This window comes from Nilaparvata lugens, chromosome X, assembly GCF_014356525.2.
Source record: "Nilaparvata lugens isolate BPH chromosome X, ASM1435652v1, whole genome shotgun sequence".
Classification (NCBI taxonomy): Eukaryota; Metazoa; Arthropoda; class Insecta; order Hemiptera; family Delphacidae; genus Nilaparvata; species Nilaparvata lugens.
Genome location: NC_052518.1, coordinates 88,713,293 through 88,728,888, shown reverse-complemented (window position 1 = coordinate 88,728,888; position 15,596 = coordinate 88,713,293). Strand labels below are relative to the sequence as shown.

At 35.1% G+C, this 15,596-nt stretch overlaps 1 protein-coding gene across 3 annotated transcripts in view; it reads right to left on the bottom strand.

Annotated features, from left to right (window-relative positions):
• Window positions 1–15,596, bottom strand: part of LOC111047128 — a 51,662-nt gene that overhangs the window by 16,326 nt on the left and 19,740 nt on the right. For all 3 annotated transcript variants that reach the window (XM_039443283.1, XM_039443284.1, XM_039443285.1), the window contains 3 exons: window positions 14,919–15,153; window positions 12,605–12,794; window positions 10,092–10,352 (listed from right to left, as the gene is read on the bottom strand). In XM_039443283.1, coding sequence (XP_039299217.1) covers window positions 10,092–10,352; window positions 12,605–12,794; window positions 14,919–15,153 — 686 coding nt within the window. The remainder of the gene's footprint in view (window positions 1–10,091; window positions 10,353–12,604; window positions 12,795–14,918; window positions 15,154–15,596) is intronic.

The window sequence follows — 15,596 nt, the reverse complement described above, 5'->3', positions numbered from 1 at the left end:
GGTTTTACAGTCCTCTACGGCCGTAGGCCTCGACTGTCGGGAGTGTACGAAAATTAGAGTGGCCTCAACTGTCGCCTAACGCAGGCGACATTTGAGGCCTCTTTTTCAGGAGTCCTCTACTGTCACTGGCCTCGAATGTCGCTGGTCTCGACTGTCGGGCCTGTACAAAAATTAGAGACTCGCTTGCAGCAGGCGACAGTTGAGGACACATCCTACTGCGATTCCAGACAAAATACATTTTATAATGATTATAACTTATATTATAACTTATACATATGATGTTATCATCATATGAAAGTAATCATGTGATTAATTCCATAAGCAACATCGTTAATGAAATAAATGAACAATTTAGTTTTTATGAGAAAAGCTCAATGTATATTGAATGGAAATCATAGATCAAGAAAATGTAAAATGTGAATGTGTGAAATTGATTTGTAACAGGATATTGATTCATAGAATAATATCCTACATCTATCATGAACTGAGAATTTGACATCAAAGTATCAAAAAGGTATTTATGAGTTTGAAAATCTCGTTTTTTATGATGAAGCAACTAAGGTTTATTTACAGTTGTAAAGTTGCAATACTTATTCATAATATAGAAGGAATAATGGGATATTTTTCAATTGCTGGTAAATCCATACAAATTAAATGATAATATTATTTTGGTGCTGTCTGCCATTCTGGAGAGCCTAGCGCAGGCGACAGTTGAGGCCTCTTTTTCAGGAGTCCTCTACGGTCGCAGGTATCAACTGTCGGGAGTGTACAGAAATTATGGAGGCCTCAACTGTCGCCTAACGCAGGCGACATTTGAGGCCTCTTTTTCAGGAGTCCTCTACCGTCGCTGGCCTTGAATGTCGCCGGTGTCTACCGTCGCTGGTCTCGACTGTCGCTGGTCTCTTCTGTCGTTTGCCTCGTTTGACTCGACCCCAGTTGAGGCCTCTCTAATTTTTGTACAGCCCCGACAGTCGAGACCTGCTACCGTAGAGGACTCCTGAAAAAGAGGCCTCAACTGTCGCCTGCGCTAGGCTCTCCAGAATGGTAGACAGCACCAAAAGAATTATCATTTAATTTGTATGGATATACCAGCAATTGAATAATATATTATATCCCATTATTCCTTCCATATTATGAATAAGTATTGCAACTTTACAACTGTAAATAAACCTTAGTTGCTTCATCATAAAAAACGAAATTTTCAAACTCATAAATACCTTTTTGATACTTGGATGTCAAATTCTCAGTTCATGATAGATGTAGGATATTATTCTACAAATCAATATCCTGTTACAAATCAATAACTTTTATTAATTTCACACATTCACATTTTACATTTTCTTGATCTATATATACATTGAGCTTTTCTCATAAAAACTAAATTGTTCATTTATTTCATTAACGATGTTGCTTATGGAATTAATCACATGATTACTTTCATATGATGATAACATCATACGTCAAAATAGAATTGCCATCGCTACAATCTCATATCCTACACTCGGCCATTCTGACAAATTGGCTCGCCCTCAAGCCATAAAATAAATGAATATGAAAAGGATAACAAACATAAACAAAACACACAAGATGAAACGAGCGTGAACAAAACATAACACTGCATTACACGCAACACTGCTTGGTAAGACTGACTTTCTTTGGCTGTTGGGGTACTTGAATTGCTTTTTCATCAATTTTCTTCTCTTTGTTGAGTATGCATCAACCCATACACACTCTTCATTCTATAATTATTCTTATAAATTTCACTTTTTCCAATACTAGCCAATATTTCTTTTTCATTTCTTTCTAAATTCATACCTTGACTTTCTTCCATTTCCACATCTTTCTCTCCTCATTTTTTGTACATTCTCATTCCGTTCTCCAAGTTTTTCCCTAATTTCAAGGTTGATTCAATTCCATTTTCCTCTCCACTATCCCATCTAAGTTCCCTTTCCACCTCATCACGCCACGACACTTTGTCTCAATATTAACAAATGGCGAACAAGAAGAAGAAGAGCAAATAACTTTGCCATGCAGGTGCCCACATTGCCAATGCATTGTGGGCAAATTCTTCCGTGTTTATTAAGAATTATTGTATTGTATTTCTATCGGTTTTTCTTTTAGTTTTTTCTTTTAATTAGTCGCATAGTTTTTCAGTTTAGACTATTGTCAAATAATTTTGTTATTATAATTACTCTGTTCAATCAGTTTTTTACTTTCATTTCCCTATTACCATAGGTAAGGAAAGTATTGCTTTCCAAAAAAATCAAGGTACCCCAATTTCTAAATTTATATATGTTTCAAGATTCCTTGAGTTTTTTTGGGTAATAGAGTGTTTTTTGGGTATTGGTCTGTATATGTGTATGTGTTTGTGTGTGTATTTACGCTCACTTTTTTTAATTTTATTTCCTAAGAAGGAAATGCTGTCAACTGCAAGAGGAATACAACATTCAAGGTTTTCAGGGCATTCTGTAAAAAACTTTGGGGTTAGAAGGTCAAGTTTTTTTATTGACGTTGTCCAATACTGCAGAATCGTTCCAAGAATCTTTCAGTTACTTTGGAATTATTTCCCTAAACGGTCTTCTTCCATTAGAAGTAACTGACTATGACTATATTTATAACCATGGTTATATTGTTAGGCTACTTTAAACTGAACTATGATGATAACTTATTGAAAACTGAATTAATGTGTTATTCTTCGAAGTCAAACACCATCAAGTGTAAACTGTCAAGTGTCAAGAGCAACTTTGGTCTCTCACTTGTAATTTCTGTATGTGGTAATACAATGCACAACGGTTAACATCACCAGATTGTTGGTTTCTCTCAGGTATTGACATTTTGATGTAGGATTTTTGATGAACGAACAAAGTATGAATGTGAACACAAACGAAAATAATGTCAACCTATTGTCATATTGAATGTTTGGGAATTCTTTAAAACACATAAGCTTTGTATATTTTGGAGCAGGTATTTCCCAAAATGTGTTGCATTGAATACAGTACTATTCAACACCGTTACAGCTTATTCCACCTCATCAATTCTATTCGTGGACATTAACATGTTTTTGTTCTCTGTTATGTTTTTCCATTCCGTACGCCTTTTTGTTGTCATTCAGCAGATAACAGTTTTCTGAAGAAGCAGAATTCTGAAACTGGATGTGCGATGAGCATCATCATTGTCCACCAGCCTAATAATAAAATTCCTTGAAACGTACGTTAATATGAATTGGCTATTTCTTGAAAAGTACAGGTCAAGTCCCAAAACATGAGTTGAATATTCCACCATCAAATTTCTTTATCATTCATTCATTCATTCATATATCCATGTTTGGTTTAGTTCTCAGTTTCTATTCAATACAGCATCAGCTTATCTTTCTAACAGCTCTATTCCACCATACTCCGGCTCATAAAAGGAATACTCTTTCATGTCCTTTTCAAAAAAAGAGAATTATGCCAAATTTCAATTGCATTCCTCCTTCATTACAATCTTTCTAAGGATGTTCCCATCCTTAGTTAAATACATTGAATAATTCGTTTTTTCAATCTCATTGTGAATAAGAGCATAAACCAGAAAGCACAAGTATTATTGCAATTTCCATGAATGAATGAATATATTTTCATCAAATCAAACCTAATCTATTCTATTTATGATCGTGATCTGGTACTCTGTTGATATCATTTCCTCTGTAAGTATTCTATATCCTTTGACCGAAGTTCCTAAAGGAGAAAAAATGATGATCATTTGAGAAACAAGAACAGTATTCAGTATTCATTGTACTGCATCAATGAAATGAGACAAAAAAGACGAAATCAGACGATTGGTTAGAAGTAGTCAGGAGGTGATAATAATACTGTAGAAACTGGTAAGTTCCCCCGGGCTGAAGAACTTGCTACTTTTAGGATATTGACAAGAGATAAGATTCGTTTAGCTCTTCAAAGGTGCATTGCAAACATTGGTTCACTCAAAGCGATATTGTCCTTTTAATGTGGATATTGCATACTTCAACTCTCTAGTTGCAGGACTTCTTAGGCCTATGTTTTGGGCTATGAATACAGCGACCACACAATACCAATACAATTTGTACCATGTGGTTTCTGTATGAATAGGCCTTTGTCCTATTCAATAGGAAATCTAATTATAAATCACAAGATATTTTGAGGTTCCTTTGTAGATTCCGATGTTACAGAACAGTTGGCAATAAATAAGAGATTAAAAATAGTAAGCAAGAGTAGCATTAAAGGAAGCTATAGAAACACTGAATAAAAAACTGATGATATGAACTCAAAAATCAATTATACGAGCCTATGAACTGTGTAGTGGATGTCTATTTTGACTAATATATGTTATGCTATAACAACTTACCAGGTATTTCGAAAATGAAAGGGTATGATTAATTCAAGTCTTTAGTCAGCATGTAAAGGTGTACCTGTTGATAACAATTTATTGTTATAAAATAAAGTCGTAGCTCAATAATTATAAAGAATTGTCTGCTATAATGAGTGAATCAGCATAGCAGGAAATATGGTGAGACCCACCTAGTCATATAGGAAGATGGTCTTTAACTCCAAATTAAACAAACCCATTGTCCCAGTTGCACAAAAGCCTGTTGAGTTTTAATCATGATTAAATGCCAAAAGAACCAATCAGGTCAGTCTTTTTTGAAAAGAAGGCGCCTCTTTTCATAGCATTCAATCATGGTTAAAGTTTGACAGGCTTCTGTGCAACCGACCCTATACAGAGCTGGATGGCTACCTGCTGGCTGTTGTTTCTCCATCTCTTTCTATTCAATACCATTTCCTATATTCTTCCTTGTCTCTCAGTTCAATGGCCACTACTTCCTCGAAACAATGGCTTTTGTATAATTCATGAGAGAAGAATTGAAATAAATTCAGAATTATCTAACTTTTTACTGGATAATTTTATCAAAAAAGCTAAAGGAATAAGACATTCAGAAAATTAATCTGAGTTGAATAAAACTTGAATGGAAGAGAATGGTTAGAAAATAAGGAAAATGCAAGTTAATTTATTTTTAAAATATCAAGCGCACAAAAAGGTTAAAACAAATCATTTTCTAGGCCACAGAAACTTTCTAACCCTAAAAATGTCCAACCCAAAACTTTTATCACTCCAATTAAACATTGTGTGGTGCAAGGGGGCACAGCCAAACCCCAAAATGAAAAAAATTCAACCAAAAATGATATATACCAGAAAAACTTTTACAGGGGTGCCGTGGGCGAAGCCCCTGCTGAGCGCAAAGTGCGAGTTATAAATACCAGGCACAGGAATAATATTAGAACTGAATTTCTACAAATTGCAAGATCTCAAAAAAGGTGGTTTTACACAGGTACAAAATTATATGCCTGATTATATATAGTAATTGTTAGAGATCTTTCGGGTATAGTTTCCAAAAACACTGTGAAAAATATTTTTAAGGAAGAATGTTTATGTAAAGTTGTCGATTTTTCAAATCAACTTCCTAGATTATATAAAGAGGTAAATTTGTTCATTACTCTAAGCATCATACTATATAACCTTTTTCTATTCTCTGAAACTTATTAATTTTGTAACTTTCAAATTCTTTATAACTTTAAATTCTTGTAACTTTGAAAGTTCAGCATGTAAAATAAAGAGACCAGCATCTTTTCATCCTCCAATTGAGTTTCGTCAACAAAGGTGGTCAAATCATATACATTCCAGTACTTGGATGATGGTCCCTTAACATATTTTTAAGTAATGAGAATCCATTACTACTGCATTATGCCTCCTTCATTGACAAATCCAAAATTTATCTATCTTCTATCCATCTATAAGACGAGATGGTGTCTCTGTCTTTCTGTCTGTTTGTATGTGAGCTCATCATGCTTGAAATACTTGACTGATTAAGCTGTAGTTCTTCACAAAGATGATCATTCTGAAAATCCTTTAAGGATAAGCCCTATCACCTTCAAAGTTCATATGCTTTTTTTATGAAAGAAGTTTCCATTATTTGGTTTTCAACAAATCAGAAGTTATAATCATTACAAAATGTATTTTGTCTGGAATCGCAGTAGGATGTGTCCTCAATTGTCATCTGCTGCAAGCGAGTCTCTAATTTTTGTACAGGCCCGACAGTCGAGACCAGTGACATTCGAGGCCAGCGACGGTAGAGGACTCCTGAAAAAGAGGCCTCAAATGTCACCTGCGTTAGGCAACAGTTGAGGCCTCTCCAATTTTTGTACAGCCCCAACAGTCGAGACCTACGATGGGAGAGGACTCCTGAAAAAGAGGCCTCAAATGTCGCCTGCGTTAGGCGACAGTAGAGGACTCTTCAATTTTTCTACACTCCCGTCAGTCGAGGCCTACGACCGTAGAGGACTGAAAAACAGTCCTCTACTGTCGCAGGCCTCGACTGTCATCGGTCTCAACTGTCGCGCCCCTGTTATAAATACTAGGCACAGGAATTATCTTAAGGTGCGCACAGATATACATGCTGCGAACATGAGCAATTCACTTTTAATCAGCTGATGCCAAGCTTTTTATATCTATATCTTATACCGTTTCTGTAAAAATACAGATATAGTCAGCTGATTAAAAGTGAATTGCTCATGTTTGTGGCGCATATATTCACTACCATCATTGTCATGGAGGAGTAGTAAATCAAAATGATTCTCCATCATTCCTTTTGCAACACGTCTTGGATAGATAATACATTTGGAATCCATCCCATATATATTGACAGTTACACTTGGATTATCCCTCTCAAAACGGTCAATTTGATTGATGGTAGTGGGGAAAGAAATTTCATTGAAATTGTATTTTTCAATGAGCTGATGATATCTATCATTGATTCGTTCAGGATTTGCTCCTTGCACATGTTTGGCGAGGATTGCTCACTTGAAGCATTGTTGATCCCTATTCTTTGGGTTGATGATGGCTTTTCTTGTGGCAATTTTGGCTGGCAGTTCAATGTAGGAAAATCCTCGAAGTGGTTTGTGCTTACTGATGCATATGAGGAGACCATCGATGATGAGAAGGCTCCATCCACTAGAGTTGCCCTCGAACTTGGCCTCTTCTTCCAACAGTTTCTTGCATGCCTCCCTGATAATTCCAGCAATATTGTTGACATTGAATATTGAATAGTTCGGAGTCTTGAAGGCTACATTCTGAAATTCCTCCTGCTCAATGTTCTTCTCATCAAGGTGCATTGGTATGTAGCCTCCAACACTAGGTTGACCTTGATTGGCCCATGTGTCTGGAACTCCTGACCTATCACATCAACGATCTTTGTCTGCAGGCTGTTCAGCAGAGAGTGGAAATCTTTTGCTGGGTTGGGTGAAGAGTTGTTGTAGAAGAGTGTCTGAAGGTTGTTGTTGAACACCTTCTCCAATGTACAAAACTCTCCTGACAAGCTGCTGGTCTGCTGACATCTTGTAGCTTTATTCATCTGTAACATAAGTACAAGCAGATTAATAATAGGATGCAATGTAGACAGCAATTATCTAGAGTGACACAGTCATCTTGAATGACATCTCTTGCACTAAATCTAGATGTTTAGCATACAATTATTACTACTATATATGCTACTGAGAACCAATCATACGATGGTGGTATGTTCAGAAAAAACAATGTTTGAAATCAATATTTTGAGGTTAGGTTAGGTCAGAAGAAGTTACTAGTAACTACTGCAGACCTAACCTAACCACAGTTCATTGTCTACAATTATTGACATATTGTTCATAGAGCTCAACAGGCAGAAACATACTTATTCACAAAATATATTATGCATTACATTATGAGGTGACATACTTGAAATCATTGAAAGGTTAGGTCGGAAGAAGTTACCAGTAACTTCTGCAGACCCAACCTAATCACAGTTCATTGTCTAATCATATCGATCTGTTAACTCATTGTTTGTAGCTCCACAGGCAGAAACATACTTTTTCACAAAATATATTATGCATTACATTATGAGGTGACATACTTGAAATCATTGAAAGGTTAGGTCGGAAGAAGTTACTAGTAACTTCTGCAGACCCAACCTAATCACAGTTCATTGTCTACAATCATATCGATCTGTTAACTCATTGTTCGTAGCTCCACAGGCAGAAACATACTTATTCACAAAATATATTATGCATTACATTATGAGGTGACATACTTGAAATCATTGAAAGGTTAGGTCGGAAGAAGTTACTAGTAACTTCTGCAGACCCAACCTAATCACAGTTCATTGTCTACAATCATATCAATCTGTTAACTCATTGTTCGTAGCTCCACAGGCAGAAACATACTTATTCACAAAATATATTATGCATTACATTATGAGGTGACATACTTGAAATCATTGAAATCATATGAATCTGCTGACATTTTGTTTATAGAGCTCAACAGGTATGAAGACTAAATAATAATAAATTAATCATATAAATCAATACATATCCATTTTTTATGAATAGAATAAGACAAATTTCTTCATCTCTTTTCAAAACATATAATAAAAAACATTTGTGTACTAACCTTTTTTATACAATTGAGGATCAAAATGGCAGTGTTGTGTCCTAGGATACTTTTTCACAAAGAGAAGTGTGTGGCTGTGCTGCAATGTGCTGAAATACCAGGTCCTAGAACTGAACATGGGAGATGTGTCTTCTATAGCTCTTAACTGAACACTGATGGTCCCCCCACTGTTGTGAACACTATACACTCCAGAGTGAGTGGGAGGCCTTCTGATTTATTTTTATCAAGTTTTATTTATCTTTGGTTTTTCATTCTTAAATTTTATTACTTTTTTTGTTATTATTTTTTTTATTTAATTTGTTCTATTTTTTTGAAGTTTTGACCTTGACCTTGACCTTAGGTTAGGTTGGATTTTTAGTTAGGTCAGGTTAGGTGGGGAAGTCTGGCACATTTGGTCCCAGGATTGGCAATTTATATCTACTGTTAATAAACTTTTTATGAGAGCTTAAATTTAAAAAAGGACATTTGTTGAGTTCAAAGCTGAATTTCAAACAGTTTGAACGCTCATAAAAAGTTCAAAAAGAAGAACAATGTCAATTTTATAGGAATTTTTTCTCTTTCCAATCATATCGTAATTAGATTCTGATAGTTTTCTAGTTTTCAAAATATCGAAAAATCGATAGACTTAGGTCGATATAAGAAGATTTTACTGAACATTTTTTGTTGAAAATTTCATGTGGTTCTCGGCTGTTACACCTTTAGTGAGACACTGTACAGTACTACACATTCTCCACATTCAACAACGATACAGTACCCAATTTAGTACAGACCACGTTATAGTGCATTATTGAGCGCTCCCTTGAGATGTAGTATTATCAAGGTTTCACTGTATCAATTTTAAATTGAAAAATATGCCGTACTCCGCCATCATTATTATATCTTAGTAACATTGCATTTTCAATACCCTACTGGAACCACTTTTTCTTCACCTTGATGTAACGAAACAACTCACAAAGTTTGTCGGTCTAATTCAGAAATACTCTGTATGTGTAGCCTATCCAAATTGACACAGACCAGCATGAAAGTTACATTGATGAATATCTGAATTGCTGTGACAGGCAAGTTCAGTGTCATTTTAAGGTCAGTGTTATTTTAAAGTGCTATCATTTATTGAATATGGGGCATTGATTTTATTTATAAGAAATGCAGACAGTCCTCAGTTCATCACGTATCTATGTTAAACTTTTCGTGATAAACTGAAACAAGTAGGAAGTTGGCCGTCGATTTTCGCAGCATCACGACTCACCTTTGAATGTTATGTTTCAAAGGTAAAAGGTAAGGTTTTAGCATTTAAATTATGCTGGTGTTATTCTAAATATATTATAAATCTCATTCGAATATATTATGTTTTTATCTTCCTGTTTTTTGGGCTGATATTATATTTATTCTATTCTATTCACTATACTTTCAGCAATCAACAGAAACTTGATGAAGTGAGATTTCGACAAACTGAGACCCTCCTTAACAGCTGATTCGTGACCAACTGAAATCCGTGATGAAGTGACTGTCACCCAACAGTTTGAGGCGAATCTCACTATAATTATATAAGTGGATCATACTTTCAGTTGGATGAATATTAAAATTATTGATCAACTTACTTTGGCAAAATAGTCGTTTGTTATTTTCTTTAGATGATGCCAGGCGCGGAAAACATCTTCTTTTTTAAAAAAATACCAAGACGCCATTTCAGTGAGGATAATCGATTTGTAGTCCTCATATCTTTCCAATGCCTTGGTCAACCAGGGCATAGGATCGAAATGAGGATCGATATCAGATCTCAATTTTAAAAGATCCATCAATGCTGGAACATTTCTTTGTTCCACGGCTTGTTTGAGAAAGACAAGCCCTCTAGTAGTATCCTGCAAAAATAACATATCTTTGTAAGCTCAAAATAAAAAAATAAAAAATAATAGTCCAGTCAAGGGAAGGTTATAGAGGGAAAAGTTGAGAAGACAATTTTAATCCCCGCACTTCTATTTAGGGTAGTAAGGAGGTAAAAGTCCCAACCCCTATCCCCTGTGCTAAGGGAGTGGGGGTGGTTTAAAGGTACCATTTTTTGGTTTCTCGCATAAAACTCAAAAACTATGTATATTAAGAATTTGACTGTCATATGAAAAATTAAAGCTCACATAATTTCCTACAATATTCATCCTACAACTCTTTTTATATCTCCCCTAGTTTTCGAGATATCCGCTCTTGAATGTGTGACATTTTTGAAAAAACACGTTTGCCAACAATTTTCTTCTATTATTGCTCTCATAACTTTCCAAAAATCGATGGGAAAAATCAATATTGATTATGAGCTTATAGAGCATTGAATTCTCTTTTATTTTATGTATAATTTCACACCTTTACGAATTTCCCTACACCTTTTGCAACAGTTTTAGTGTTGAGTGTGAAATCTCCATTATTGCAACAATAGACCAATTGACAAAGGAATTTGGAGGGAATGTTTTAAACAAAATTTTTGACTTTTCAGCTTTGTTGAGACTAGTTAGGAGGAGAACATACCAAAAGTCCCCATTCCTAACTCATGTGCTATAATGGTATGAGGGTGGTTTAAAAGTTTCATTTTTCAGCGTTTTGCTTCCACGTTCATATTTTGAGAACAATGCGTTCAACCGACATAACTAACAATTCAAAAATGAAGCTTGATAAATTCTTTACACTTTTTGTTCAGTGGAATGATGTGATATTCCCAATAGTTCCCGAGATATTCGCTCTTCTACTCATCGTAGGTTTATAGAGCATTCATTGGATTGTCTTCGAATTGATGTATTTTACTATTCCAAGTTTTTCTTTCATTGACATAACCTACTTTCTGTCGATAACAGAAGATGCGTGTGCCTGTGTGGGAGATCAGCTGTGTAATCAATCAGCTTACCGTATCTCGCGAGAAATATTATCTAGAAATTTTATAGACTCAAAATAATATCAAATATCAAAATAATCTGATTTGTTGACATGACATGACTTATCATTCTAAATTAGAGTATATCATAATATTCAAAGTTAATCATTATTTTACAGTTTTAAGTGATTAGTGAGTGTTATTTTGTTATTCAATTTGATTTGTAAACAATCTAAATGAGAAATTTTCTGTTTTTAAATATTTTGACTGAAAATTGGACCTGAATTCAAGTGTATGAAACATAACCTACTTTTTGGACCATTTATAGTGTATAAATCAAAATTCGGGAAAGAAACAGTTTTGGGCTGTGCCTGTTAGTCCTTCCCCAATCATTTTGAAGAATTGTGTTCTGTTTATCAATAAATGAATAACGAGCGAAGGTCGGTGTCCCGATATTTATAACTAGAATGGGAGATATTCACATATTAAAAATATAATTTTGAAGATTTACCGAAAAACAAACTTTAATTCTAAAAGCACAGCAGAATAAATATAGAATGATATATTATAGGTATTCAATGAAGACGACTTGAATAAATTCACTTGAAACTGGCAGCATTGATTGAATGGAAAGCATCGATGTATTTATGAGAAAAGCTGACAGTTTGAAATAAATAAAATAAATATCAAGTGATGTGGCTGGCATAGGTCTGAGTTCTCAAGTAATGTAAGCCCTGATTAATGTAATGGGCTCTAGCATGACCTAACGACTGCTTTTAGGCAGTCGGAACCGACTGCTTAAGTACCGGTACTCAAAGGCATAAAAACTCATTTTTAAAAAAACTATATTTCAATAGTCTATAATAGAAGTCGGCACTCTTAAATACATTTTAAAAGTGCCCATCTTGAACATGAGAAAAATATTACGGACGGGCCAGTGTTTGAACCCGGGACCTCTGAATTATAAAGTCAGTCATCTATAGATTTAGTCGTACATTAGAATCTCGTTAGTAGTAAAATATTAATAATTTTATTTATTCATTTATACAATAAGTACATTATCAAAATGAGAGGGAGATGAAAAATAAGGTAACCTTATTTGTTTTTTTTAGTGTAAATTTGGACGTAATTCAATGATGTGATAGTGATAACGTAGCTACATTTGAACGACACCTGTAAAAATAATAATTGGATCTGTTTCGGGCATGAGCCTTTACTATAAGTGAATAAATAAGTGAATTATTATAGAATGAATCCTACCTTCACATAACGAATGTGGATCAAACCAGCATAATGATTAATAAATGGATTAGATGGATATAATTCCAGCGCCTTCAAAATTGTTTTTACTGCTAAATTTACTTTTCTGTATGGCTTGGGCAGTTTTGCCAAACCATAGGCTGTTAGAGCTAAGACACTCGCATCCTTGTTTTCACTTTCTAACATCTTCCTGGAATAAAATTTAGCATATTTCAAGTACATGATTATAATTTCATTTAAAGATCAAAAATGAAGTACAGTATCATTAAAGTTATAATGGCCTATGAACTGCAATTCTGAAATATTAATGAAGTGAAGCATATAGCCACCTAAAATATAACACAAGTAAAAATCACTGAAAAACATTTGGAAATTCCAAGAGAGACTAAAATTAATTGTATCTTGCATGTTGCACCTAATTCTATTATGATGTTCATGTTATAATGGCAGTATTCTATAAAAATTGTTCATACATTTTCTATATATTTTTTATAATTTATGAGGTTTATACATATTCTATAAACTATAAACATTGGGTTGTAATGTTACACCTACTCGTGTAAATGATACCCTTGATAACGCTAAATGACCTAACGCCTACTGGCGGTCAGACAAACTATTGTTTTCCTGACCACACACGACACAACTCTACTTTTTGGAATATAAATTGGAATATGCAAATGAATAATAAATCCAAAGGTCTTTTTAAGGACTACCCAACTAGAAATCTTGGGCCTTCTGTCTGAATTTTTCATTTGAATGTAGAGAGTATAAGCTATTCTAAAAGTCAGTTTTTATCAAACATTTTAAAACAAGACAATATTGATCTGGTCGCAATCCAGGAAACACACTGTGACAGTAAAGAATCGCTGAAGAAAAGATAAAGGGTACCTGGCTATGATTCACTTTGTGCAACATACCATCAAGTAAATAGTGTCGCAACTTATGTGTGATGCGATGTGGCATCAACCCGAAATTAATGATAAATTGTGCAAAGTATGCAAGGGTTTGGTTCGCTGATATAATGCAAACTTGTATACAAGAGCTTAGGCAATGAAAGTACATAGCAATCTTGAAGCCATGAAAACCTGCAAGCTCACCCAAGAGCTACGGACCAATTGCATTATGATCGGTGATATACAAATTATTGGAGAGGCTGATTCATAATAGGATCAGCCAGAAGGTATTTGAAACTATTCCAATCGAACAAGCTGGATTCAGAACTCACCGAAGCTGTGTGGACCAAGTTCTCTCACTCACAACAGGCATTGCAGCCGGATTCCACAACACGCTGAAAATCTCTGCTGCATTTGTATGTTTATCAGCAGCATATCATACTGTGTGGAGAGAAGGCATGATTTACAAGCTCCTCAAAGTGATAAACTTGAAAGTGACAGCTCGAGTCCTGAACAATACTCTGATGTAAGTACACAAAGAAATCTAAGGATCGGCCTGCCTTAGGGGTCAGTGTTTACCCCTCTGTTGTTCAGTCTGTACATTGCAGACATGCCAGAGACAACATCAAGAAAATATGGCTATGCTGATGATTGGGTGTTAACAACTCAGAGCAGGTTGTTTGAGGAGACGGAAAAGACTCTCACACAGCTGACTTGAAAAAACTGGGAAAATATTTTCGTAGATGGCGCCTCCAACCGAATACCAGTAAAACCGAGGTTGCATGCTTCCATCTCAGTAACAAATATGCAAACAGGGAGCTTCGCATCCAATTTGAAGACAAGTGGCTCACTCATTGCAAAACACTTAGATACTTGGGCGTAGTACTTGACAGGACGTTTTTCTTCAAGGAACTACTTACAAAAATGGTGGAGAAACAAAAAGTCCAGTAACAATATCATCCAAAAGCTCCGTGGAACTTCTTGGGGAGTTTCAGCTTCTACATTGCGCTTATCAGCCCTGAATCTCGTGTTTTCGACTGTTGAGTTTTGTGCGCCCGTGTGGCTAAATAATTCAAATGTGCACAAGGTTGATGCTCAGTTGAATAAATAAATGAGGATGGTTGCTGGTGTCATAAATTCGACGCCTACAGAATGGCTCCCGGTACTGAGTCACATTCCAGAACCCAACCTCCGACGCATGAATGCTTGAATGAAAAGAGAGAGTTCAACAAGATCCTGCAAAATCAAAACTTGCCAATACATGAGGATATAGAGCATGCCAATCAAATATGTAGTCTCTCAGGTCTTCAACAATAGACCTTTTACATGAACCAAATCGACCATTGACTTATTTTATCACTTTATAATACAACCTCAACACAAAGACACAAAACTGATGAAGTAAAAATATTGCTCACATGTATAGCGAAAACGCTTCGTCATTCATTTTGTCAATTTTGTCTATGACCTTTTTACTTTGTTCTCTGTCATGACGAGATTCTTGGAACAGTTGATATGCCTTTTCGCGAGTGATCTGTGCTACGTACACTCCATAGACCTCGTTTTCTGGGTTTAGCTTGTAGGCGGTGCAGTAGGAATTCGCCTCTTCGTCTGAGGCGGCCATGAAAGTAAATTTCATGTAGCGAATCTTTGCTGAAAATGCATCAGAATTCATTAATTATTAAGGAAATATAACTATAATAATATGCAATACTAGGAATACAATTTCAAATGCGACATGTGTTCTTTTCCAATAATCTCTAAGATAAGATTCAGAACTGAGAAATTAATCTGAATCCATTTGGTTTATATATAATCCATCTAAATTTAAAGGTCTGCCTTATGTAATTTTGGTTTGAATACTTTGAACTCAAATTGGTCAAGTAAAAGCGTAACCTATTCTATCACTTCTTGGAAGAATACTTTCGATATATTAGTAAATGTGATATTACCTTATGGATAAGATATTCAACTAAATTCGGAAATGGAACAGTTTTTGACTGTGCCTGTTGTTCTATTCCCAGTCTCTAGTAACATTTGTGCATCATCAAGTGAATAAATAATGAATAATAACATCATTGATTGAGAGTGGTCAT